The 26,542-nt window shown below is 35.3% G+C and overlaps 1 protein-coding gene across 1 annotated transcript in view; it reads left to right on the forward strand.

The window, feature by feature from the left end:
• RSBN1L (round spermatid basic protein 1 like) overlaps positions 1 to 26,542 on the forward strand; it is a 40,466-nt gene that overhangs the window by 12,075 nt on the left and 1,849 nt on the right. The window contains exons 2-6 of the mRNA XM_084897818.1: positions 1,621 to 1,737; positions 6,932 to 7,572; positions 16,909 to 17,046; positions 19,148 to 19,290; positions 21,948 to 22,115. Of these exons, the coding sequence (XP_084753944.1) occupies positions 1,621 to 1,737; positions 6,932 to 7,572; positions 16,909 to 17,046; positions 19,148 to 19,290; positions 21,948 to 22,115 (1,207 nt within the window). The remainder of the gene's footprint in view (positions 1 to 1,620; positions 1,738 to 6,931; positions 7,573 to 16,908; positions 17,047 to 19,147; positions 19,291 to 21,947; positions 22,116 to 26,542) is intronic.

Raw genomic sequence — 26,542 nt, forward strand, 5'->3', positions numbered from 1 at the left:
ACAAGAGATTTAGAAAACTTATAAACTTGACCTGACTGAAAAGAAGTGGTGGACCTTGAAAATGACTTCAGATTTTCTCACTGCGTAGAATATAGTCAAACACTGCTGCAGTTAAATATTTTACCCTATGTTTTCCCTGTGTGATCTACAATAATAATGTGCTTCATGCTGATATAATTATTGCTATGTTGCTGACAATTACCTGAAAGAGAAGTTGAGGTACTTCCCTGGGCTGGAAAAAGTTTAGCTACATCAGAAAGCAGGTCTAATTACACAAGTTTATTCTACATCTACCCTGTTTCCCCAAAAATAAGACAGTGTCTTATATTAATTTTTGTTCCCAAAGAAGCACTAGGTCTTATTTTCAGGGGATGTCTTATTTTTCCATGAAGAAGAATACGGTACACATTCATTGTTTAATGAAAATAAAAGAAATTTATTACCTCTATACAGTACGGTAGTACGGTAGTTGTCAACACAAATCAGACAAACTGTGAATCCTACAGTATCAAGAATTTACTCATTTATTCAATGACAATCATGTCATCATCTTCTGGAACATCATCATAACAATCCAATTCCTGAATTTCCTGGTGAATTTCTTGTGACTCCATTTCTTTCAGAATCAGTGGACCAAATCTCTCATGTTTAGCCTAGGGGGCCTTATTTTCGGGGGATGCCTTATCTTTCACTCAGAAGGAAACCTGTAAGTAGGACTTATTTTCGGAGGATGTCTTATTTTCAGGGAAACATGGTATAAAAGGCTAAGTTGACTAGCGCATGCGCTATACATATAAAGCTCTCGCTGGTGACAGTTGCACACGTGTGTTTCAATCTGTCATTGTCAATTGTAAATTTGGTTGATACTTCTTATTATAAAGTACAAATAGCGATATTAAAATATTTCTTCTAATTAATTTCCTTTCAATGTGCATGAATTTGTGCACCGGGCCTCTAGTAACTATGTAATTTCTGCTACATTGAAGGTGTCTTGTGGTTTTTGCGTGCTTACATCGTGGCTTTGTAATCAATTGTATGTTTTTTGAGGGCAAGGAATATGTCACTATTTTTACATTCTACTCCTCTTTCGCTGGGCACGCAGGTGTTTGAAAAAATATGAATTAATAGGACATCAAAACTCTTTATATAAAAGTCTAAGTGACTGTGATGTCCCGTAGCTATGATGCGCTTGTAACTATGACGCGCACTGACCACCAGGAGGCAGGCGCTCAATGCAGAAGCTGCCCCCTGGTGGTCATTGTGCTCCCATAGCCAACCTCCCGTGGTCCCTTCCCCTGGCCAGCTGACCCTGATCAGCCTCAATGGGCCCTGATTAGGACAGGGCGAGATTGCCCTGATTGGCCCCAATCTCCAACCAGGTTGAGGGACTCCACTGGTGCACAAATTCATGCACTGGGCCTCTAGTAATTTTATAAACTCAAAGTTTGAATTACTAGATTATAAATGATAATTTCTAGAGTTCTTATAACTGTGGGCCACGAGGTTGATATGTATTATTTAGTCCATATTCAGTATAGGAAAGGAAATTTTAGAAATTGCACTATAGATCATTGGAAAAATTCTAAAATAGTTGAAAACGTTTCCTTTTTTGTGTTTCAGATAAAATCAAAGACAAAATTAAAGAGAGAGATAAGGAAAAAGAGAAGGAAAAAAAGAAGCATAAAATAATGAATGAGATCAAGAAAGAAAATGGAGAAGTAAAGATGTTGCTGAAAAGTAAGTTTATATTCAGTGAGTCAATGATTGTATTGTATTGTTCAGTATACTTACTGGCTTAGTGATTAAAATAAGACATGTTATTTGTTGCTGAATTTTTCTGAGACTAAATTGGTCAGAAAATGAAAATTTAATGTAATGGTAGGCAGATTGAATCTGTATAGTAAATATGTATTTAGTATATTAGTGGATCATTGAAAAGTATAAATGGTTAAGGTTCATTAAACTGTTAGGTTCCTTAAATTATTTAAAAATGGGTTATCACATTTTGTGTTTGCATTACTAGTCTCATATTTAAATTATCTAAAATAAAAGGCTAAAGCTATTTTTAGCTTGATAGGGATGGTAAAGGAAGTGATCTTACAAATATTTGATGTAATCAGGTCATAGTCAGGGATTTGGAGGGAACCATTTATTCTGAGCTAATTTAGAATAAATCTGAAATATTTCAGGAGAATTTGTGGTAGCATAGGATTAAAGACAGTGTTAAATTCACTCAGCAGGGTAAGAAGAAGAATCATTGGCATTTTGTTGCTAGACGGCTAACAAATTCTTTAGGTGCTCTATCAAGTTGACAATTTGCAGAGCAAAACATTTTCACTTTAGTTTTATATTGAATTTATATGTTGATAAGCCTTTATATCTACATAAAGGAGAAAAGGCCATAGCACTACATGTGCAATGAAGTAACTGGTTAGTTTATGATATTTCAGATAAGCAGGATTAGATTCTGTATTTTCATTTCCTTCTTTGTCATGTTTTCAGATGTTCTTTGATGGCACTTTATTTGATCTCTGTTTTCTACTTGTAAGAACTTTATTTTCTGTAAAATTATGTTGACCTTGAAGAAACATGTCAGAGGTTAACTTGATGGCTACTTAGTTAATGCTCATTGCCCTTTTGCAATGTATTTTATCTATGTTGTCTAATTACATTGTAAGCCTTTGAGGCAGAAGTCAAATCTACCACACCAAAGCTATCTGCACAGCGGCTAGTGATTAATGCTGGAAATGTTTACTTAATTTTACCCTAATGGCTTACTCAAATAGTAGTCACTTTTTCTTACCCATTTAAATGTACAGTCATGTAAATTCCTGCCATTCAGTTAAATGTTAGATTCCTAGCATACAATTAATGTTAAATATGTGAATCTAGAGATTACATATGCAAACAAAATTTAAAATAACCTTAAAAATAAAAGTGTTTCTCCGCCTCTCTCTCCCAGTAATAAGAAATAGTAACCTTGAGTTTAAAGTAGATAAACAATTTAATTTAGGAGATATTTTGAACTAAGTTAAACTGAAATCTAGTGATGATAAGGGGGGAAAAATTGAGGTGTATTTGGAAAGGAATTGGTGACCTTCGGAGTGACAAGGGGAAAATGTATTTACTGTAAAGTGGGAAAGTTAAGTAATACTGTAGTTACTGCCCTACATGGTTGTAAGTGCCAGCAACAGTCTCTGAGCCTCAGATATTTACACTAATAAGAGAGAAAAGGGCTAATTGACCATACCTTCACTAAGCCCAGCGGGCGGGCTGGAGGACTAGCCATGGCAGGAGGGAAAGCAGGGGGTGGGGTGCAAAGATGGCGGGAGGGAAGGGAAAGCACTGGTGGTGGTGGGAGGGAAAGTGCAGGGGGCATCGCTGCGGGAGGGAAAGCAAGGAGGGTGGGGGGCATCGGAGGCGGGAGGAAAAGCGTGGGGTAGGGAGTGGGGGGCAGGGGCGGCAGGGAAAGTGTGGGGGGGGAGGCCTGTTGGAAGCCCTGTTCTTGCAGGAATCTTCCTGCAACGGGCCTCTAGTTTAATATTAATAAATGGATGAGAATCTTGTAAACGTATGAAAGATTAACTCTTGTGATTAAAAAACAACAACGAACTCTCCTCTCTTCATTTGCTAGTATGTAGACAATTAAATGAATAAAAACTTGATTCATTTTGGGAAATAGTACCTGTCCCATGGTAAGCACCAAGTGTTAGCTATTGTTATTATATAGCAAAAACAATTTGCCGTGTGTGTGTGTGTGTGTGTGTGTGTGTGTGTGTGTGTGTGTCCATTTCCCAAGAGAGCCTTCATCAGGGAAAGGTATCCTTTGTCATTTGTGTCCTGGAGCAGCAGCAGAATCAATTTGGTAGGGACAGTATGTATAACTGTGGGCCCCCCCCCCCCTTTTTTTTTTTTATGGACTTCAACTTTTTTTCTCTCTCTTGTTTTTAAAAAAATATATTTTATTGATTTTCCACAGAGAGGAAGGGAGAAGGATAGAGAGTCAGAAGGATAGAGCATCGACCTGTGGACTGAAGGGTCCCAGGTTCGATTATGGTTGGGGGCATGTACATTGGTTGCAGGCACATTCCTGGTAGGGGGTGTGCAAGAGGCAGCTGATTGATGATTCTCTCTCATCGATGTTTCTAACTCTCTATCCCTCTCTCTTCCTCTCTGTAAAAAAATCAATAAGATATATTTAAAAAAAAAAAAAAAAGGATAGTTGGAATAGGGGTTAAAGAAGCCAATGTCCAAGGTTAATGGTAGTGTACTAAAGGTCACAGGTAGCTAAATCATCTCAGGAAGAGTGAAAATATTAACAGGTGGAAAAAGCTCCAAAGATCAAAGGTTGAAAATAGCTAAGCTAATTACTATTATTTTCTTATGTATGATAACAGAGTTATATATATATTGATTCCTATATTAGATATGAAATCAGATTCAATCTTCTTTTTAATTAACACTAAAGTATACTAAAGTTAATGGCAGCAATTAATGCCAGTTAATTTGTGTTCTTAAAGGTTGTTTTGAAATATATATATATACATATATACGTATATATATATATATATATTTATATTTTATTATAGCACATACACTTTGTATCTCTGTGTATGGGTTTTTTTCTGTCTCTGTGTGTCTCTTTCTTTCTGGCTTTGTATGTGTCTGCATTTTTCTCTGTGTCTGATTCTCTCTCTAGCTCTCTGTGTTTGTGGTGCTCTGTGTATGTGTCTCTGGGATCCACTGTGTGCATGTGTTTGTGGACCTGTGGGAGGAGGGTCCCCCATCAACCTTTTACTGTTACACATTTTTGTTGTTGTTAATCCTCACCTGAGAATATTTTTTCATTGATTTTTAGAGAGTGGGAGGAAGGGGGGGAAACAGAGGGAGAAAAACATCAATGTGAGAGAGACACATCGATTGGTTGCCTTCCACACATGCCCCAACCAAGGCCAGGGATTAGCCTGCAACTGAGGTATGTGTCCTTGACTGGAATTGAACACGGAATCCTTTAGTCGATAGGGCCGATGCTTTACCCACTGAGCAAAACCGGCTAGGGCTACTGTTACACTTCTTGAGGGTCCCAGTTACGTAAACAGCAATTCTATTTTATTAGAAGAAAATTGATACTCAAAATGGTCTTGTTTTAAAGTGTTTAAAAATTTCCTTCATATACATCTATTGCATTTTGTATGTCATTCCAAAACAGGAAATGAATAAGAGACTATATAAAATTTTAAAAATTTAGGACACACAAGACTAGCATATAGTTGATTCATGGCTTTGATTTAGTTTAGTAGAGGGTGCAGAGTAAAATCGGTAAAGAGAAAAGGGACATGAGGTGATGTCTGGAGGAAACAAGGTGCAAGTTTCCAAGAGTCCTCTCCTAGGGGGGAGTCACCCAGGATGCACTTTATTATTCTAGCAGTGAATTGTGACAACACATGTGAAGTTCCTTAGAGACTAAATGCCCAGGGTTTTAATTGGGGGCTGGTCACATAGTCACCCTCTCTATAGCTTGTATCAGAATTCCAGACTCCCAGAGGGAAAGAGGTATTTGAAATAAACTGCATTGTTGCACAATCAGTTTAGGCACATTGAGTCACCTGTATCAGGGAATGATGGGAACCTTCCCAAAATACAAGTTCTCAGATGCCAGCTAATGGCCAACCTTGCAAGCATGCCATATTAACTCCTTTCTGCACGCTGTGCTCACTTTATTATCTAATTACAGAGTAGTTGTCATGGGAATTTAATTCCTTGATGTTCAATATAAGAATCTCTTGACTGATTTACTGGTTTGCATTTTTTAGTTTCTGACTTTTATACTATTTTTTCATCCATTCTCATGGCTAGGAAATAGACTATTGTGCCTATTTTATTTCAGAGTAACATGTATACTATGAGTAACATGTTAGGCATATACGTAATTATATGAAACTTATTTAAATGAAATTCTGTTTATTTTGACAGGCCATTTAATTTGTCCAATTTTACATGTTTTTCCAGTTTAGTTATTAATTATACACTTAAGTTGTTTTTTAATTGGCTACTCTTTTTTCCTTGACTCATTTGGATTTGGCTTACATATATGAACCTCTTTTATCTTTCATTTTTATTAACTCCCTGTTTTCCTTTTTCATTATTTCATTATTTCATTTAATTTTTTTCTGAAGATATTAGTCTGAATCTGATGTTTAGTTTATACCAAGAAAGCAAGTATGAATTTGTTAATATATTTCTTAAGTAGTTGCACATAGACTTATTAGGTAATTAATGACTTTAGTGCATTTTATGACTTTACAAACCTATGTAAAAAATAATGTTGACACCTTGTTATTTTTGCTTTGCATGATACCAATTTGGTCTTCATTGCATACTTACGAATTTTTAGAAGTGATAGTTTATTATTAACATTAAACTTTCCCTTTTTAGAATTGCTATTAACTTGAGAGATTTTTTGTTTTCAGGGTTAGGAGTAAGTGGTATTCATATGGTAGAAAACTGACTGAAAAGGAGGTAAGGGAAAAACCTATAAACCTCAGGTAGTCTGTTGGTAAGAGAAATCTTTTCATTAATAGATTCATTAAATGTTCATTGGTAGCAGTCTTCTAGATGCCATGAGGGACACATGATGGGGACAAAAGTATCGGTTCACTTCGAATTTGTATAGAAGTTATTTGTTTCACTCATAGAATGTCCTTAAGGACATATTAAATACAGTATCCTATAAATGGAAAAAATAACAACTTTATATGACTATACCACATATATTCATATATGTGGAATATAGAATAACTTAGTATAAATGAGTCCCAAAGATAAACTTAATTTTGAGTTAACTTTGCTTATTATTTATAAAATAGTTCCTAACGCATGGTTTTTTAAGAAACTAAAATATGGAGTTTCATAAAAAATTTTTTCCCAATAGGTGGGAAGGAGAAACCAAAAACAAATGTAGAAGACTTACAAATTAAAAAGGTAAAGAAGAAAAAGAAAAAGAAACACAAAGAGAATGAAAAACGGAAGCATCCAAAAATGTATAGCAAATCTATTCAAACCATCTGCTCAGGATTGCTATCTGATGTTGAAGATCAAGAAGCCAAAGGCATCTTAAATGATAACATAAAGGATTATGGTGGAAAGAATTTGGATACCAAGAACTATAGCTCCAAACTTACAGAGAACAGTGAGCTTCCATTTGTCTCATTAAAGGAGCCACGGGTTCAGAATAATCTTAGAAGGTTGGACACTTTGGAGTTCAGACAACTGATTCATATTGAGCACCAGCCTAATGGAGGTGCATCAGTTATCCATGCCTACAGTAATGAACTCTCTCACCTGTCTCCTGTGGAGATGGAGAGGTTTGCAGAAGAGTTTGTGGGTCTAGTATTCAGTGAAAATGAAAACTCTGCAGCTTTCTATGTAATGGGTATTGTTCATGGGGCAGCTGCTTATTTACCTGACTTTTTAGACTACTTTTCATTTAATTTTCCCAATTCACCAGTGAAAATGGAGATTTTGGGAAAGAAGGATATAGAGACAACAACTATGTCCAATTTTCACGCTCAGGTAAGAGGTTTTTAGTGTTTTTTTGTTTGTTTTTAAAGAAACTTTTAATTATGTTTTAGACAAGTTTCTGTTCTTTGTTTCTCATTTCACTATAGGTTTGAAATAAAAAGGTAAGACTATATATGAAATGAAACCTCTTGGGAATGTTAATAAAATACATTCTCAATGTGAACATCACAATTTAAATTAGTTTCTACTTACATTTTTTTTCTTAAGGTAACTTATGGAATAATTAAGATTCTGTTGTTTTCTTTTGCAAGGATTTACCTTGGAAATTAAATGAATTCAGCCATGTATTTTCTAGTCCTAAAACAGTTTTCTTATCTGAAAATCGCCTAAAATTATCTTCTTGGTTTGTGTGACAATGCTTTAAAAGTACTTTGTACTGGATCCATCACATAGTAGATGCTGAATAAATTTTGATTAACCTAAATAATTAAGAGGGAATATGCTAATTGACCCTCACACCATCACAAAATGGCGGTGCCCACAGGCAATAAGAAGGGAATATGCTAATTGACTGCCCCACCCTCAAAGATGGCAGCACCCAAAGGCAATAAGGAGGGAATATACTAATTGACTGCCATGCCCTCAAAGATGGTAGTACCCATAGCCACAAGATGGTGGTTCTCAGTCCTCTCAGCCCTGCTTTGGCAGCAGGCCTGGCAGTGGGCCTGGCCACTCTGCATACCTGCCTCCTGAGTCCCCCAGTCCCCACAGCCCCCCAGCTTCCCAGGGTCAGACTGCGGCACAGGCACACCTTGGATGGCAGCTGCCCAGCCATCCAGGGCCGCCAGAGGCTCAGGTAACCAGGGCTGGCAAAGGCTTGCGCTGCCGGCAGTGGCAGCAGAAGTGTGATGGGGTATCCCCTTTCCCTGATCGCTGGGTTGCCTCCTACCTCTTAGGGCTCCCAGACTGTGAGAGGGGGCAGGCCAGGCTGAGGGACCTTCCCTGCAGTGCATGAATTTTCATGCACCAGGCCTCTAGTTAAATATATTGTGGAATAAGAGGATCATTAGTTAATTGTGTGATTATGTGAGAAAATTTGCATATAATAAGCTAATTTCTATATCCTTTCCTTCTCTAAGGTGATGATACAAGTTTTTCCCCCAAAATGTATGCAGACTTTAGCTGATAGCTGTTGAAATGAAATGAAATTTTCATATACACTGAAAATGAAATTTTTTTTAATAAACACTACCTTCATAATCAAAGTCTGTGTATACTTTTTTGGGGGACACCCCATATATTATTTTAGAAAGCAGAGGCAGAATGAAGTCTGCTGGCTTTTGAAAGAGAATGTGGACCCATTTAAAAGGCCACTGCTGCTCTAGCTAGCCAGTCTGGCTCAGTGGATAGAGCATCAGCCTGCGGACTGAAGGGTCCCAGGTTCGATTCCGGTCAAGGGCATATACCTTTAAAAGGTTTTATATATATAGATAGCCGGGACCGGTTTGGCCCAATGGATAGAGCGTCGGCTTGGGGACTGAAGGGCCCCGGGTTCAATTCCGGTCAAGGGCATGTACGTTGGTTGCGGGCATATCCCCAGTAGGGGGTGCGCAAGAGGCAGCTGATCGATGTTTCTTTCTCATTGACGTTTCTGGCTCTCTATCTCTCTCCCTTCCTCTCTGTAAAAAATCAATAAAATATATTTAAAAAATAAATAAACAAACAAATAAATAAATTGGTGAGATTAAAAAAAAAGAATTGGTTGAGATGATAACATTAATTGAGTTACGTGTATTAGTATTTTAGGGAAGGGTGTTATCAGTATTGGCTATTAAGTTTCACTTAATATCAGTGATAACAAAGATAAGTTGTGGGTAATAAAGCCAATTCATGTTCCAGTGATTGCTCAGAAATAAAGCTGGATGGTTTGGTCATTGATGAGTTTTCATTAACTAAGTTCAATAGCGTAGGTTTCAGTAGAACCTGTTCTAGTTAATGTATGAGAAGAGAGTGAGTTGATAGAGAAGAGTGGGAATCTGACCTTTATTCTTTTCATTTAATCTTACTTTGGAAAATATATTTAGCAGTGTCAAAGAAAGAAGTTCATTATAATGGTAATGAGTATATGTAATTAACATTTTTAATAGACAAAATAAATTGTATATAATAATGTTAAAATTTGTATTTTGTATTATAATATTGTAACCTTTGCAAATGGTGGAGCTTGGACTGTAAATAAAAACCTATTAATGCCCGGTTGGGGTGTCTCTCTGGTTAAGCATTGACCTATAAACTAGGAGGACATGGTTCGATTCCTGGTCAGGGCACATGTCTGGGTTGCAGCTCAATCACCAGTAGGGGACATTCAGGCAGCCAATCAATGATTCTCTCTCATCATTGATATTTCTATCTTTCTCTCCCTCTCCTTTCCTCTCTAAAATCAATAAAAATATATTTTAAAAAAATAAAAACCCATTAGTTTGAATTTTCAGATAGGTTTCCATAATTTCAGTTCCAGGTTTAGATCAGACCAAAAGAATAAATACTATCAGCATGGCCACTGTGCTGTATGACGGCATAAATTGTCTCTGCAGCCATTCACAATAATGTGAATATCATTCCCCAGATTGTTTAACCTGATGGCCCTGACTACCGTAGCTTGTGGAACCTAAACCAAAAATATTCATGTTGGGTTTGTATCCTGAGGAGATTAGTCCCCTTCTCACTCTTTATTTTAAATAGTAAAATCAGAGCAATCAAAATAATTTGCCGTAAATTCTGTGGAAACAAAAAGATGACAGGTTATGAGTAATTTCTATGATCTTTATAGTGATGGTATTTATCTCTGTACTATTACTCTGTATGTAGTTTTCAGAAACATTCATTTTGTATCTGTTCAGCCTTTATCCTTGAGACACTAAAAATTAATTTGAGGTTTTTGTGTATATGTACATATGTGTACACACACACACACACACACTCAAAACACTGACCAAGGATCAAAACATCCTGTACTTTGGTTTTCCATCTTCATCAATTATCCTTGCAAGTTGCTTGAAAAGTTTGAAGAACAGGTGGAATTACTATTGTGTCAATAATTCATGTCATTTTTCTAATGGGGCTCTGAGGTGAGTGGTGTAATATCAATCAACTATAATAAAAATCTATTTTAGAATAGAAATGTACATACAGATTTTTGCTGAAAGTTTGTAACCTATCTATTATATATCACTTCTTTTGCTGCAGAAAACAAAAGCCCTCAAAGCTTAATGGTTTAAAATTATTTCTTCAAATTCTTTTTACCTTTGTCAGCTCTGCTGGGTCTTCATAGCTTAATTCACGTGTGTCTAGTGGTTGGCAGATCAATTTGTCTTAGGAGACCTCACTTAAAAAATTATATAATATATATATAAGGAAGGGAGAGAGAGAAATAGAAACATCAATGATGAGAGAGAATCATTGATTGGCTGCCTTCTGTACCTCTCCCACCCCCGCACTGGGGATCAAGACCAGGAACCCACACATGTTCCCTGACTGGGAATCAAACTGGAATAGAACCTTGATTCTCAACCACTGAGCCATGTGGGCTGGGCAGGAGACCTCATTTTCATATGCCTGGTGTTGGTTGCACTGTCAACTGGATTGATGATCAGGTTTTTCTCATGATCTAGCAGACTAGCCTGGGCTCATACACATGGTAGTAGTTGCAGGGTTCTAATAGCAGAACAGAGGGTAATCCTTGGTGCTTAAGCTTTTGCGTGTTGTGTTTGCTAATGTCTTATTGGCCAAAGGAGTCACATAGCCAAAACTAGAGTCATTTCTTAATGATTGGAGTGGCATAGTCATATTACTCAGAAGTGAGCAGTACACACACACACACACACACACACACACACACACACGGAAATAATTTTGTAATTTTCCACATCCTAGTTTTTCTAACATCTTTGTTTTGTTCAAATATTCATTTATTGTTGGTAGAAAGCAAAAAGGCAAGTAAATTGGGAATTTTATCTGTTAAGGAGTACATGACATTTCTCTCTAAATACTGAAATTTCATTCAGTATTTAATCAGCACACAGTCTGAACCCTATAGTAAGACCTGTGAAAATTGAAGCAATTTGATTCTATTTTCCCATCCCCCTTCCCCCCAAACTCTTTGAATGTTTTATATTTTATCCTGGTTCTAAGTTGTTTGTACCAGATAACTTAAGCCAGGGTGTTAATTCCTGATTAAATTGTTAATATTTTAATAGTGAAACAATTATTAGTCCTGATCTGATCTGTTAGCCTTGCCTCTCTACAGAATGAGGAGAAAGAAGGAATATTTGTTTAATTCATGCTGTGCTAGGCCAATAAAGTTGATTTGCTGTGCTGTCTTTGAACCATTGCCTGCTTTTGTACTAAATTTTATTTTGACCAATTGTGCCTGTCACACCTTTGAATATTATGGCAGGTACTGGCTGATCTAATTGAAAAAGAGAGCCTTTTTCTTCTTCCTTTATTGTACGAATTTTAAAATTAGTAATAACATTTTCATTGTTATTTTAGTTGCAGTTATGTGGATATTTAAAAAATAAAGTGTTGATTCAATGTTACTACCTATTTTTATTTGAAAAGGTATGCCAGGTGTTATGGGGAATGGCTCCCCCTTGTGGCAAACTCATTTATGTTAGATGTTTGGATTGCCTCCAAAGAACGTTATGAGCTGACCTTGTTTTTTAGAGTAAGAAACTCCCCTCTCTCATCTTCCTTTCTCCACCTCACCCTCACCAAACACTATGAAACCAACCAGAAGACATTGAACCAACAGCCTCTTTTTCCTTCAACCCCTTAAATTTTTGGCTCTATTAACTATCCTACTTTTGGTGCTTACACTAGGTAGAAACATCAGATTGGTGCTTACACGAGCTAGAAACATCTGTAACTTATAGGGGAAGAAAGGGAGTTACCAATATTGAATGACTTGTGGATCACTATTAAATTATTCTTTGTAACTTTTAACATTTTGGGTATGGCTAAGTGTACTAAAACAACTTTAAGAAAAAAAACAGTGTTTAAAGTAAAAACAATTTGTGTAATACTGGGCCAAATAAGTTATGTTTATTTAGTGTGACTTCTCAGAAATTTTAGTAGCCAATGTGTGTGGTGAACTTCCTGGATAGGAAGAGTTATCCAAACTTATTTGACTTTAGTATCCTCTTTTCAGGGACTGATACCATTATGGAACACCTTTAGGGAAACAAATTGTTTCAGTGAGTCATTCTTCATGGCTTTTTAATTATGAATTACCATATTTGTTTCTCTTTTTGCAGCAATTTTTATAAGTTAAGTAAGAGAAAGCAATATTAAAGATTAGAGATTTATATTTGGCAATATATTTCCTTTTGGTAAGGTTCTTTTTTTCTTTTTGTAACAAGCCAACCTCAGAATCATAAATTGTTTTATATGAGAAATAATAAACAAGATTTTAGTTTAAACAATTTAATTAAATAGTTCATTTCCCATTAACTAAAACTTCTGAGACTTTTTTTTTTTTATGGACACACTGGCACTGGGTATTAGAAGTCTCCTATTTTCTGCTTTTTTCTTTTCCCTTTATTACATTTGTAGGAAAAAATAGAAGGGGAAAAGCTAAAAAGCAGTTTTATAATAGTGGTAGTTTTTTTTGGGGGGGGGGAGTTACAGTGACTGTATAGAGATTTAGATAAAACATCTGTTCAAAAAAAGCACTAATTAAATATAAACTTACTAATTAAATTAAGTGCTTGCAAGTACTATACAAATATCATTACTGTCTTTTATTGTGTCATCTTTTGAGAATGCTATACCTTAATTGGGAGCATGTATGTATACTCTATAACTACATTTCTCTTTTAGGAAGTATACAGAATACATTTTAAAGCAATGACTTGTTTTCATATTTTGAGGTTTATTTTTTAACTGTATCAGAAAGCTGATGGGTAGCTTAATTTTTACTGAAGTGAATAGAAATATAGTAAGCTCATGTCCAGTGTCATCAGGGTGTGAGGTTTTCAGATAAGTGATTTTTCTAGACAATACAGCATATAATTTTAAGTACTAAGATTTTAATGAAGATAACCTTTTTATTGAGCATATGCAGCTTAATCCTTTATTTTCTGTCTGGGTTTGTCATGATGTCCTATGGGAGCTGTAGCTGTGCTTGCCTCTTGCCTCCCTCCCCTTTGTAAATTTGTATTTTTTATTATTTTAAAGATTAGTTAAAATAATGCCAAATGTAGAAACATATGTAATAAGAATACCCTTTTAAGAGTCATCGTCTTTGTTGGTATATATTTTTAGAAAGTCTTTCAAACCTTACCTGTTTCCTCCCTCACCCCACTTCTCTTAAATTTTAACTGTTGGATGGATGAGTTTTGGGGAATTGAGCTTTGTAAAAATTTTCCTATATTATAGATTTACTTTTATTCCATGTAATAGGGGAAACTGTTATTTGTTTTATATATATAGTATTGCAGTAAAATTGTTGCCACTGAAAGTATTTACTTTTTGTGTGAAAACTGTGTGGGTTATATTTTTGTATTTTGTTTTAGCAGCTTAAGTGCAATTTATATATTTTATTAAGAGGTATATATTTTTTGAATTTGAATGCATTGTTATATGTAATTTTCCATGCTTAAAATATTAAATAATTGGTTCCAACTGATTAGTATATGTTTGAAGTATTAGGTTTTTAAGCTAGAAAGTTTTGAATGGTATATAATTAAAAGTTATATTACAATGTATTTTAATATTTAAATTAGTTTCACAAACTAATATTTTGATGACTTTTATTTAATTTTCAAATTTTAGTTTTAAGTTTAAATATATAAATTCTATTAGATTATCAAGTACTTAACCAAGCCAGACCCTACTTAGCTTATAAAATCAGATGAGATTGAGCACATTTTGGGTGGGATGGCTGTAGACATCCCGTTAGTTTATCAGAGTCCTACGTTGAATGTTTTAGAAGATAATTGCTATTTTGTTTTAAACATGACAGCTAAGTATTAATAGTTTTTTTTTTTAGAAGACCATGCTTTCTAGTGGAATTTACCTGTTGCTTCACTAGTGGACAAACAGAATGAACTTTATAATTGTAGCACAATTTGGTGAAGACAGGAAAGGGACCTGTACTTTTATTGAGCAAATTATGTATGTAAGTGAATTTTAAATATATATGTATTATCCATGAGGTGAGAAGAATTAACTATAAAGATTCAAATACAATATTTAAGATTATAGAGTCTATGTTATTTTACTATCTATCTATCTATTTTACTTTTTTCCAATATCATTTGAAATATTTATGAATTTTAATAGGACCATACTTAAAAAATTTTCAAAAGATATAGCCTCTTTTTGGGTAACCCCAAAATAGACATGGGGGGATCAAGTTTGTTCTTTTATTTTGTGATAAAATTTTTTATATACAGGTCTGTACTAGACGTGTTTCATTTTATTTTTAAACATTTGTAAACTTGGAAATTAATGTAGAGGTGTAATTTGAATGAAGTGACCTGGCTAGGTCAGCTGTTTCTTTAGTCAACAAAATTATTATTTGAACCTAAGATAACAACATCTGGTTAAATCAAAGATAGTGAAGTACTTAAGGTATAAGGTAAAACATATAATTTGTCTTTAATATTACCACTCAAGAAGCTTAATGTATTTGTAGGTTACTAAATGATACAGGTTTTTATCGTTTTAACACAGAAAATTTACTCTTAACAAGCTGAATGTTAAATTTGTTAGTAATGAATTCTTGTTTTTTGATTGTTTATTGTATCTATCCCTTCTCTTTCCTATATAATAAAAGTCTAATATGCAAGTCTAATTGGCAGAACAACCAATCGCTATAATGTGCACTGACCACTAAGGGCCAGATACTCAACACAGGAACTCCCCCCCAGGCCAGCCAGTGGCCTCCCCCCCACCCCCCATCACCCCGCCAGTTGCCCCACAGATTGGCCTTGACTAGGGACCATACCCATGCACAAATTTCATGCACCGGGCCTCTACTAGTTTAATAATATAGTAAGGTTTTTGTTTTATCTTTTTAAAACTGGGATAGATAGACCCAGGCAAAAGACAATTTTATCTCCCTAAATATGTGGCCACAAAGGCTAATCCAGAAAAAGATACTTGGGGTTTAGTTTAATATTTGTTTATGTATAGGTTTTACTTAAAAAAGACTTCTTTACTATTGCTAGCATATGAAAAGGCATAGGTCTCTTTTTAGGATTTAAATCTACTTGTGAAAATTAATTTACCAGTGATTGTTGAGCTGAAGGCTGTTTTATTTTGGTTGATATTTGAGTAATACCCATTGTTTAACACGCTACAGGCACCTTTAGTGTGGAACTAAAACTCAGGGAATTTAAGTGATTTCTGAAGGTCATATTGCTGGTAGATAGCAAAGGTAGATTTGGGACCTAGGACTCTGGTTCTTAATCTCTAATAGTTTTTCATCAGAGTTAGAATTATAAATTGGATCCTAATTAACATGATAAGTTCTAGGAGGAAAGATCATTCCCTCTGGCCTTTTAGACAAATCAACTACTGGTGATGGTTAAATGTAATGTTTTCACAGTATGTACTTTTGAAAATTTTGATAAAAAAATATGAACCATTTAGAAAAATTTAGCTATATAAATTTTTTAATATAATTACAGTGGCATTGTTGAGTAAATGAACTCATCTATAAAAGAGTGATATGCAAATTGACCATCACTCCAAAACACAAGATGGCCAGCAGAGGAGGGCAGTTGGGAGGGACCAAGCCTGTAAGGGAGGGTAGTTAGGGATGACCAGGTTGGCAGGATAAGACAGTTAGGGGCAACCAGGCTGTCGGGGGCGTGGTTAGGGGGTGATCAGGCTGGCAGGCAGAAAGTGGTTAGGGGCAATACGGCAGGCAGGCAAGCAGTTGGGAGCCAGCAGTCCTGGATTATGAGAGGGATTTCTGACTGCCCGGACATCCGGACCTAAATGCGCAGTCGGACATCCCTCAAGGGGTCCCAGATTGGAGAGGGTGCAGGCTGGGCTAAGGGACACCCCTCCCCCCTGACCATGCACGAATTTCATGCTCAAGGCCACTAGGTATTATAAGAAGTTATGCTCAGTTGTCTAAAATTATGCCGTTTCTCAACTGTTTTTGTAAGCTATGTGTAGGTAAAGGGAAGGTAAAATAGCTTGATTTAGTGCAGATGGTTTTTTCTTTAATTATTTTTTTACTGTTTGTAAAGGTTTTTTGTTTTGCTTGCCTCACATTATGTTCTAATATTTTTGGACAATATAATTTAGTGTTACACAGTGAGAGCAAATATTATCTTATGTATAACTTTTAATTAATTCAATATCCTTCAGGTAAAAAGAACATATTCTCATGGTACTTACAGAGCTGGCCCAATGCGACAAATCAGTTTGGTAGGAGCCGTTGATGAAGAAGTGGGAGATTATTTCCCTGAGTTCCTCGATATGTTGGAAGATTCGCCATTTTTAAAGGTAAGAGGAAAAAATAATATCAAGCAATCTAAATTGGGGGTGTTACTTTTACGCTACAGGTGGTACAGATGGTTGTTTCATAATTGTAACATTTTTTATTTTATTTGAATTGGAGGGAAGGAAAAGAAGAGATGAGAAATTAAATTCTAGTGTAGTGTATGTTTATGACTTCTCTGGTACTAATTATTATGGCAAAGCTAAGTCGTGGACCAGAAAATAACACTTGCCTGTTACTGCCACTTTAGGAAGTTAGGTTTCATCTGTTTCTTAGCTATAGATTGAATATTAGGGGATTTAAGAAGTACAGGAAGGATGTATAAGTGCTTAGGAAAAGGGAATGGCCATTTGGCATTGTGGAAAACTGGCCTGGGAAATTGTACATGTGCCTTTCATTTTTCTTCTTCTCCCCCCACAGGCCCCCCCCCCCACCTTTTTTTTTTTTTTTTAAATATGCTTTTATTGATTTTAGAGAGAGGAAAGGGGAGAGAGTGAGAGAAACATCAGTGATGAGAGGGGATCACTGATTGGCTGCCTCCTGCACACCCCTTACTGGAGACCAAGTCCACAGCTGGGGCCTGTGCCCTGACCGGAAATCGAACTGGTGACCTCTGGTTCATGGTCAGTGCTCAGCCCCTGAGCCACCCTGTCGGGCTGCATTCCATTTTTGGCTACACCTAGCTGGGTTAGGCAAGCCATTTTTGTGCTTCATTTTCCTCATCCATAAAATAGGCATTTAAAATACATAGCTTAGCCCTAACTGGTTTGATTCAGTGGACAGAGCATCAGCATATGCCCTTGACCAGGTTCGATTTGGTCAAGGGCACATGCCTGCATTGCAGACTTGATCCCCAGTGGGGGATGTCCAGGAGGCAGCCGATCAATAATTCTCATCATTGATGTTTCTCTCTTTCCTTCTCCCTTCCTCTCTGAAATTAAGAAAAATATATTAAAACAAACAAACAAACAAACAAATAAATAGCTTAAGGTCCCTTTAAAGTCTTTAAATGATTTCTAGCTAGAGAAATATCTGAGATAGATTATTTAATTAGTAACTCAAAGGTTAAAATGTGACAAGATTAGTTTATCACAGACAATAGGGTGGTGCAGGGATGGGGACAGGAATGGGCTAGAAGGGGTCAATGGGAGGAAAGGGGACAAATGTAATACTTTTAACTAAAGATTTTTTTTTTTTTTTAAATCAGTTTATCACTACTACTGGTACTTAATCTGTTGAACATCTCTTTTTTACTTCTGCTTGCTCAATTTTCTAGTTGTGTGTGTGTGTACATAAATATGTGTGTGTGTATATTTATATATACATTTTATATGTACTTTTTATTTCCCTTTCATTTCTTTTTTATTCTATTGAACTTTATTTCTTTTTTATTTATCCCAATTAGTGATATCATGGAATTTGGTTGCATTTGTTTTCAATGGTATTTTTAAAATACTGTTACTTAAATATTTTTTTGAGATTTTAAATTAAAAACAAATGAGCCAAATGCATTCCTTCTGGAGAAATTTAATTTGACAATTCTCCCCTTTTTGAAAAGGGGTATGGGATGAATGTTGTTTTTTTGTGTGTTTTTTTAATGCCATTGTCATCATTCCATGGACTCTGTCATTTTTCTCTTTTTTCCCCCAAAGATTTTCTTCTCTGCTTTTCAATCTAATAATCTTTTCAAGCAACTATAAACAAATAAATTTTGGTTTTCCTCTTGGTACTAGGTTTTGATTATAACTAATCAAAGAGGTATCTGTTTTTTTTTTGTAAGTTCTCATGGAGAATATTTGCTTATTTTGGCAACTTATTAACATATATATGATAGAAAAAAGAATAACAAATGAGGAATATAGTGAATCATGTCCGTGACAGAGTTGGGGGAGGAAATCACTCCAAAATAATAATTCTCTTTGTGTGTTTGGAATAGAATTTTTGATGGAAAATTGTGCATATGTAGGAATATATTCAGTATAGGTATATCTTTCAAGGGCATAAGTATAAAAGTATACATGAAAGTTTTCAAGGGGGGCAATATTCTTTAATGCATAAAGATATATTTTGAAAATAATTCATTTTTATATAATTATTTGCCTCTAGTGTACACTGCCATGGGGGACACTATCTAGTCTAAAATTAGAGAGTCGAAAAGATAGTGATGATGGTCCTATCATGTGGGTACGCCCAGGAGAACAAATGATCCCTGTGGCTGATATGCCAAAGTCACCTTTCAAAAGGAAAAGGTATGTTGGATATACAAATTTGTATTGTTGGGGATGGGTGTTTGTATGTTTGGGTGTGTGTATGTGTTGAAAATTGGAGGAAGAAGGAGAGGAGGGTTTAGGGCATAATTGGAATGTAAATTTAAAAATGGCTGCATATGCTGATATAATTTTTAAAAATGTACCAAATATAAATAAGACTTGAGAAATGAAGGCAGATGACAATAAATTGTAATTAGAAATGGGAAAAATATCATTCACATTAGAGGCATTATAAACTATTTGGAATAAATTTAATAAATATTTAGAGCCCATATTAAGAAAACTAAAACATCTTATAGAAGATATAAAATAAGATCTAAACAAATGGAAAACAGTACTGTATTTTGGATTTGATAAACATAATATTTCTTTGAAACTTAGCATTTCAATTGGACTAATATTTCTAGAATTGGATAAATTATTTTAAACTTTATAAAGAAGAATAAATAAAGCCAGCAAATAGCCAAGACAATTGAGAAAGAGAAGAGAAGTGAGGGGTCCTTGTGTTGTTATATAATAAAAATTACTGTAAAGCTCAAAAAGATCATTAGAATAGGATAGAGTACACAAATAGGTAAAAGTATATTGGGAAAGGGAAGATTTATTCATGCATAATGATGACATAATTGGCAGTCCATGTAAAAGGAGAAGCCATAGCTCTTACTTCATAAAGAAGTTTGATATTTAAACAAGGTAAAAAATAAAAATAATAGAATAAAAGTTTGAAGCCTAGAAGAGACCTTTTTAAGCAATATAAAAGCATATAATGGCAATAGTAGTGAGAAATTTTGGAACAGATGACTTAAAATTTTCTTTTTCTGAATTATGTGATTACTCAATGCTTGTTGGCAGTTAAGCCTTAGTATATCAATGCAGTGTTTGAGAGCAATTAATCCTTAACATATAAGCCTACCCCCAAGCCTGTTAACTTTCCACAGTAAGCAACATTATCATGTAGCTTTCTGATACCTGTAGAACATTAATTGCAAAGAGCAAAAAAAGTATAGAGTCACCAGTATGTTTATGTAAGTATGTAAAAAGATTGTAATGCAGGATTGCACAAAGAGCAGTTATTAAGTAGTAGAGATTGATGGTAAATTAGGGAACTAATAAGGAAGAGACCCTAAGGGATAGGCTAGGATAAGAGGAAAAAATTATGGGACAATCTGTATTTGTTTTTGGAAGTAACAAACCATACAGAAAGATAAGTAAGACAATGATTCCCAATCAAAGAAATTCTTCTCAGCCTTTTCCTCTTCTACTGCAACATTTGAGAGGGCTTTTACAGTGAGTGAGGCTAAGTAGTCAGCCGCTTGTGTGCATGCAGATTCTAAGTGTGAGCAGTAGAGAAGAGGGCCAATGTAAGAAGAAGCTCAGGGATTCTTTTCTGTCCCCAATAAGCCATGCGTGTTTTGTGGAAGCCACTTATATGCTTGTTGTTTTCTTGATACTTATTTGTTTTCCTTTCACTAGGACATGAACTTCTACCAGAGTAGGGAACTTATTTTATTCACTGTTGTTTTGTTCACTAGCTTCATTGCCTAGGTAATACCTGACATATTATAGGTATTCTACAAATATTAATGCATTTTTTAAAGTTACCTCCTTGTTCCAGATATATATTATACATTATGTTAGCCACATGCCCTGTTTGGGGCATGCTTCCTCAGGTTAGACCCAAACTTCAGGTAAAGATTCAGCATACAGGGAAACCTGGATAAACCACACCATCTGTAATTTAGTGTCTTATCTAAGCTTATGTTGCCTTGAAACTTCCACTTATGGCTCTGGCCGAAGGGTCCAATTGGTTGGAGCATTGTCTGGTACACCAAAAGGTTGTGAGTTCAATTGCAGTCAAGGCACATACCTAGGTTGCTGGTTTGACCTCAGGAGCCTATACAGGAGGCAACTGATTGATATTTCTCTCTCACATCACTGTTTCCCTCTCCTTTGCTTTCCTCTCCGTTCCTCCCTCTCTCTCAAAATCAATAAAAACATATCCTTAGGTGAGGAATAAAAACAAATAAAAAGAACTTTCACTTATGAAGGGTGTGTTAAGAAAAAGAGTGGATTATATATGTGTTCTTATTTGTAAGTATTCATTTGAAAAATAAAACTTGATTATGGAGCAGATGAAGTTTCACTGAATTATGTGATTACTCAATTCTTGTTGGCAGTTAAGCCTTAGTACCGTGTTTCCCTGAAAATAAGACATCCTCCGAAAATAAGATCTAGCGCAGGGGTCCTCAAACTTTTTAAAGTGGGGGCCAGATCACGGTCCCTCAGAGAGCTGGAGGGCCGGACTATATGAACTACTAATTCCTACTGTAACACCTCGGCTGCGCTCACTGCCCAAAAAACCTGGTGGGCCGGATCAGACTCCTCTGCGGGCCGCATGTGGCCCGCGGGCCATAGTTTGAAGACCCCTGACTAGCGCGTGGAAAGATAAGACATCCCCTGAAAATAAGACCTAGCGCAACTTTGGGAGAAAAAATTAATTTAAGACACTGTCTTATTGTCGGGGAAACAGAGTACATCAATACAAATATTTGAGGGCAATTAATCCTTAACACATAAGCCTGCCCCCGTCTATATAAAATATAAGTGTAATTTTTTTTTTTTTTTTTTTTAAACAGAACTACCAATGAAATAAAAAACCTGCAGTACCTACCTCGAACTAGTGAGCCCCGGGAGATGCTCTTTGAAGACAGGACAAGAGCTCATGCAGATCATATAGGACAAGGTTTTGAACGAAAGACTACAGCTGCAGTTGGAGTGTTGAAGGCCGTGCACTGTGGAGAGTGGTATATATTAACTACTGCTATTTTAATGAAATGTTTTCTTGGGAAGTTTCTCAATCATTTTCCTTTCTGGCGGGGGGGGGGGGAGGGTGGGCGCGGAATTTTATTTTCCCTATAGTTGGATATTGTAACTGCACTGAAAAAGATTTTCAATGACTAGAACCTAGTTTTATTTAGTCTTTTGGGTTTGACTGAAGTAATTTTTTTCCAAGTAACTATAGGTGAAAACAGTTAAAACTAAGATTCACTCAGTGCTTACTATATGCCTATTTACAAATGTTCATTTGATTTTTATCAGCTACTTTTAGGCTTATATTGATCATACAAGGAAACTGAGGCTGAGGGCTGTCAAATAAAATTATCATAGTTATATAGTTAATAAATGGTAAATCTGAGACTGATTTCAGATCTGACTCCACACTTTTTTTATTTATTTTTTATTGTTTTTTTATAGAGAGGAAGAGAGAGGGACAGAGAGTTAGAAACATTGATCAGCTGCCTCCTGCACACCCCCTACCGGGGATGTGCCCACAACCAATGAAGATGTCCCTGACCAGACTCGAACCTGGGACCCTTCAGTCCGCAGACCGACGCTCCATCCACTGAGCCAAACCGGTTTCGGCCATATTTGCACTTTCTTTCAAGATAAATATTCCTGCTTCATGGCCGTAATACTTGGTTAAAATCTTTTTTAAGCTTCTTTAAGTTATTGTTGGTACATACTCTCTCCTCCACTATGTATTTGATTTGAGGTTAGGGATTGTGTACTATCCTTCATGGGCCCATCATAGTTCCCAATAACTATCTACTATTGAATAAAAAAACACTTCTGTGGCTAGCAGTTTCATAGTATGAAGACTATTGCCAAACTACTATACTAAGTTAGTTGGCCAGATTTGAGAATATGCTTGAGACAGATTTTGGAATGAGATATTGCTAGCTTTGAATTTTTCCAGTTTTACTATTGGAAAAATTCAAAGCTAGCAATACTTTGTATTTTACTATTTACTTTGTATTTTACAATTTTACTATTTTACAATTTTACTATTGTAAAATACAGTTTGCTTCCTATATTAAAGATTGCAAGAAAATAACTTTGTAGGTATTATAAGAGGGCTTCTTGGCTATGATGCAAACGTGGCTTATGATCCCTTTATGATTCCTTGGTGTTGAATTAAACTGTATTAAGGAAGTTGGTACTAACTTTTTCCCTCTTAGTATTTTGAATTCTGCTCTTTTTCTCAAGAAGACATGGGGTATTAGTCTCAGATTCTTGACTTTATCTTAGAGCCAGGCTTAATACCAATTTTAAATAAAAGACCAGTATTGATTTAGACTTTATAGAAATCATCAGCTAGATAGGCTTATGAAGTATTGATCAAATTATACCACTCTTTAGGTATTATGAAGGATTCATATACAGGGTGGAGCAAAACTAGTTTTTCAGTTTGAATGGAAAGTAATTCAGTAATTAATAAAAAATGGTAATACAAGAATAAACTCTGTTGTGTAGTTATACCTATAAACTTAATTTGCTCCATCTTGTAGATTAATTTTTAAAAAATATATTTTTATTGATTTCAGAGAGGGAGAGATAGAACATCAATGATGAGAGAAAATCAATCATTGGCTGCCTCCTGCACATCCCAAACTTGGGATCGAGCCTGCAGTCTCGGCTTATGTCCTGACCTGGAATCCAACCGTGACGACCTGGTTCATAGGTTGATGTTCTGAGCCACATCTCCTGGCCACCTGGCAGATTTATATATTTGAGGTTGCTTCTTTGAAATTCAATTTTTTTAAAAACCAACCATCTATAAGAATAAAAGGTTAATTCGCTAATTAGATTGGATGTCCTTTGGGACGAAGCCGGGGCTGGAGGGAAGCCACCCGGGTCCCAGGTGCCTTGCCAGCGGCCAGAGGGAAGCTGGTGCCACAGCCGGGGGAAGGAAGGCCTACACGTGCACGAATTTTCGTGTATTGGGCTTCTAGTTGAAGTGTAATTTACTTTAAATATAGAGTTTGATGTACACTTGACAAATGTATATAGGCATGTTACCACTACCACAACCAAGGTAATAGAACACTTTGTTTTCAAGGTTTATACATTTTGAAGCTCTGGTAATAGATGACTACACTTTGTTTTCAAGGTTTATACATTTTGAAGCTCTGGTAATAGATGACTACACATTTAGAATTATTATTTATTTTCAAATTGACCTCTTTATCATTACAAACTATCCTTTTTTATCTTTGGTCATATTCCTTGTCCTGAAATCTACTTTGTCTGATGTTAATACATCCAGTCTAGCTTTCTCATGATTAGTCTTTGTCCATTCTTTATCTTTTCATTTGTGTATCTATATGTTTAATGTAGATACCATATAACTTGCTTTTTAAAAAATTCAGTGATAAACCCTCTTTTAATTGGAGTATTTAGACCATTTCCATATAATGTATCAGTAAATTTAGATTTAAATTTATCATCTTTTTCTCATTTGCTGCTTCTTCTTCTTCTTCTTCTTCTTCTTCTTCTTCTTCTTCTTACTTTTTAAATATATATTTTATTGATTTTTTACAGAGAGGAAAGGAGAGAGATAGAGAGCTAGAAACGTCGATGAGAGAGAAACATCGACCAGCTGCCTCTTGCACACCCCCTACCGGGGACGTGCCCGCAACCAATGTACATGCCCCTGTCCGGAATCGAACCTGGTACCCTTCAGTCCGCAGACCGACGCTCTACCACTGAGCCAAACCGATTTCGGCTGCTTCTTATTTTTTATTCCTTTCCCCCTTCTTATATTTTTTAGCATTCCTTATACCTTCACTATTTGCTTATTATTGGTTGCTCTAAATTACCAGAATCTAGCTTCAAATATAAACCTCTTTATGTAATGTGTTAAGAACCTTTCAATAGCATACTGCCACTTATTAATCCCCCTCCCCCAGTTTCTGGACATTTTGCTAATTACTATCATACGTTTGTACTTTACATACGCTGTAAACCCCCAATATACTACTTTAGCTATAAGGAAACATTCCCAAAGAGATTTTAAAAATGAGAATAAAATACCTTTCATATTTACTATTACTTGTGCTCTACATTCCTTTGAATAGATTTATATTTTCATCTAAGTATCGTTTTCCTTCAGTCTGAAAAAAATTCCTTTAACATTTTCTGTTGAGCTGATCTTCTGGTGACAGATTCTTTCAGCTATTGTTTGTCTGAAAATGTTTTTATTTCACATTTTGAAAGATATTGTTGATAGCTATAGAATTCTAGATTGACTTTTTCTTTGAATATCTAAGATAGTATGTTGTCTTCTGGTGTGCATTTGTCTTTGATGAGAAGCCTGCAATCATCCTCATCCTTCTTTCTTAATATATTGTGATGCATGAGTTTTATATTTTCTCTTTATCACTATTTTTTTTTTTTAAATTGTAATTTGCTTGGTATAATTTTTTTGTTGCTTGTAATTTCATCAAAAAAAATTTCCCCCATTTTTTTTTTTTTTTTTTTTTTGTGAAGATGTATTTGTACAATCCCAATTAGTTAAAGAATTTGGGCATTTTTCTAGGGTTATATTTAAAGACAAGCAGATAGCCCTAATCGGTTTGGCTCAGTGGATAGAGTGTCACCCTCGGACTGAAGAGTCCCATTCTGGTCAAGGGCACATATCTTGGTTGCAGGCTCGATCCCCAGTCCTGATTGGGGTGCATGCAGAAGCAACCAAATGATGTGTCTCTCTCACATTGATGTTGCTCTCTCTGTCTCTCCCTTCCACTCTCTAAATATCAATGGAAAAATATCCTCAGGTGAAATGAATGATAGGTAGGTAGGTAGATGGATAGATATTAAAAGAAAATAGAGTGGTAACAGCTTATTAGTCTTTTTATTAAGAGTCATTTAGGGGTTTTAAGTATCATTGTAGTTATGTATGTTTTTATTGAAAGAAAATATTCTCTTCCCCCATATTTAACTCTAATTTTTATATATTATTTTCAGCTCTCTCAATTTGAATATATTACTAAGGTTGAAATAATAATGTACTTCATATTTAGAATGAAGTGTGTTTGAAAAAATAGAATCCAAATATAATTAACTCTAACTTTTATATATTATTTTCAGATCTCTCAATTTGAATTACTAATATTTCTAAGGTTGAAATATTAACCTTAACTTTAAGACAAAATACTTAGTTTTTATTTACATAATTAGCCAGTTCAGATCGTTTTAATTTTTCAAACTGTGGTTACACATAGCTATAATAAAATGAGGTGAGTGTTTTGTTTTGTTTTACCTATTTTAGGTTGAAACCCATGGTATTATCCCTTTGTTTAAATATGTAAAGTGGTCTGCTAATTATAATTTAACTTTATTTCTAAAGCAGTAATTTGGTTTTCACTGTGAAAACTATTTTTAATTTGAA

Source organism: Pipistrellus hanaki (assembly GCF_964339955.1).
Source record: "Pipistrellus hanaki genome assembly, chromosome: 10".
In the NCBI taxonomy this organism is placed as follows: domain Eukaryota; kingdom Metazoa; phylum Chordata; class Mammalia; order Chiroptera; family Vespertilionidae; genus Pipistrellus; species Pipistrellus hanaki.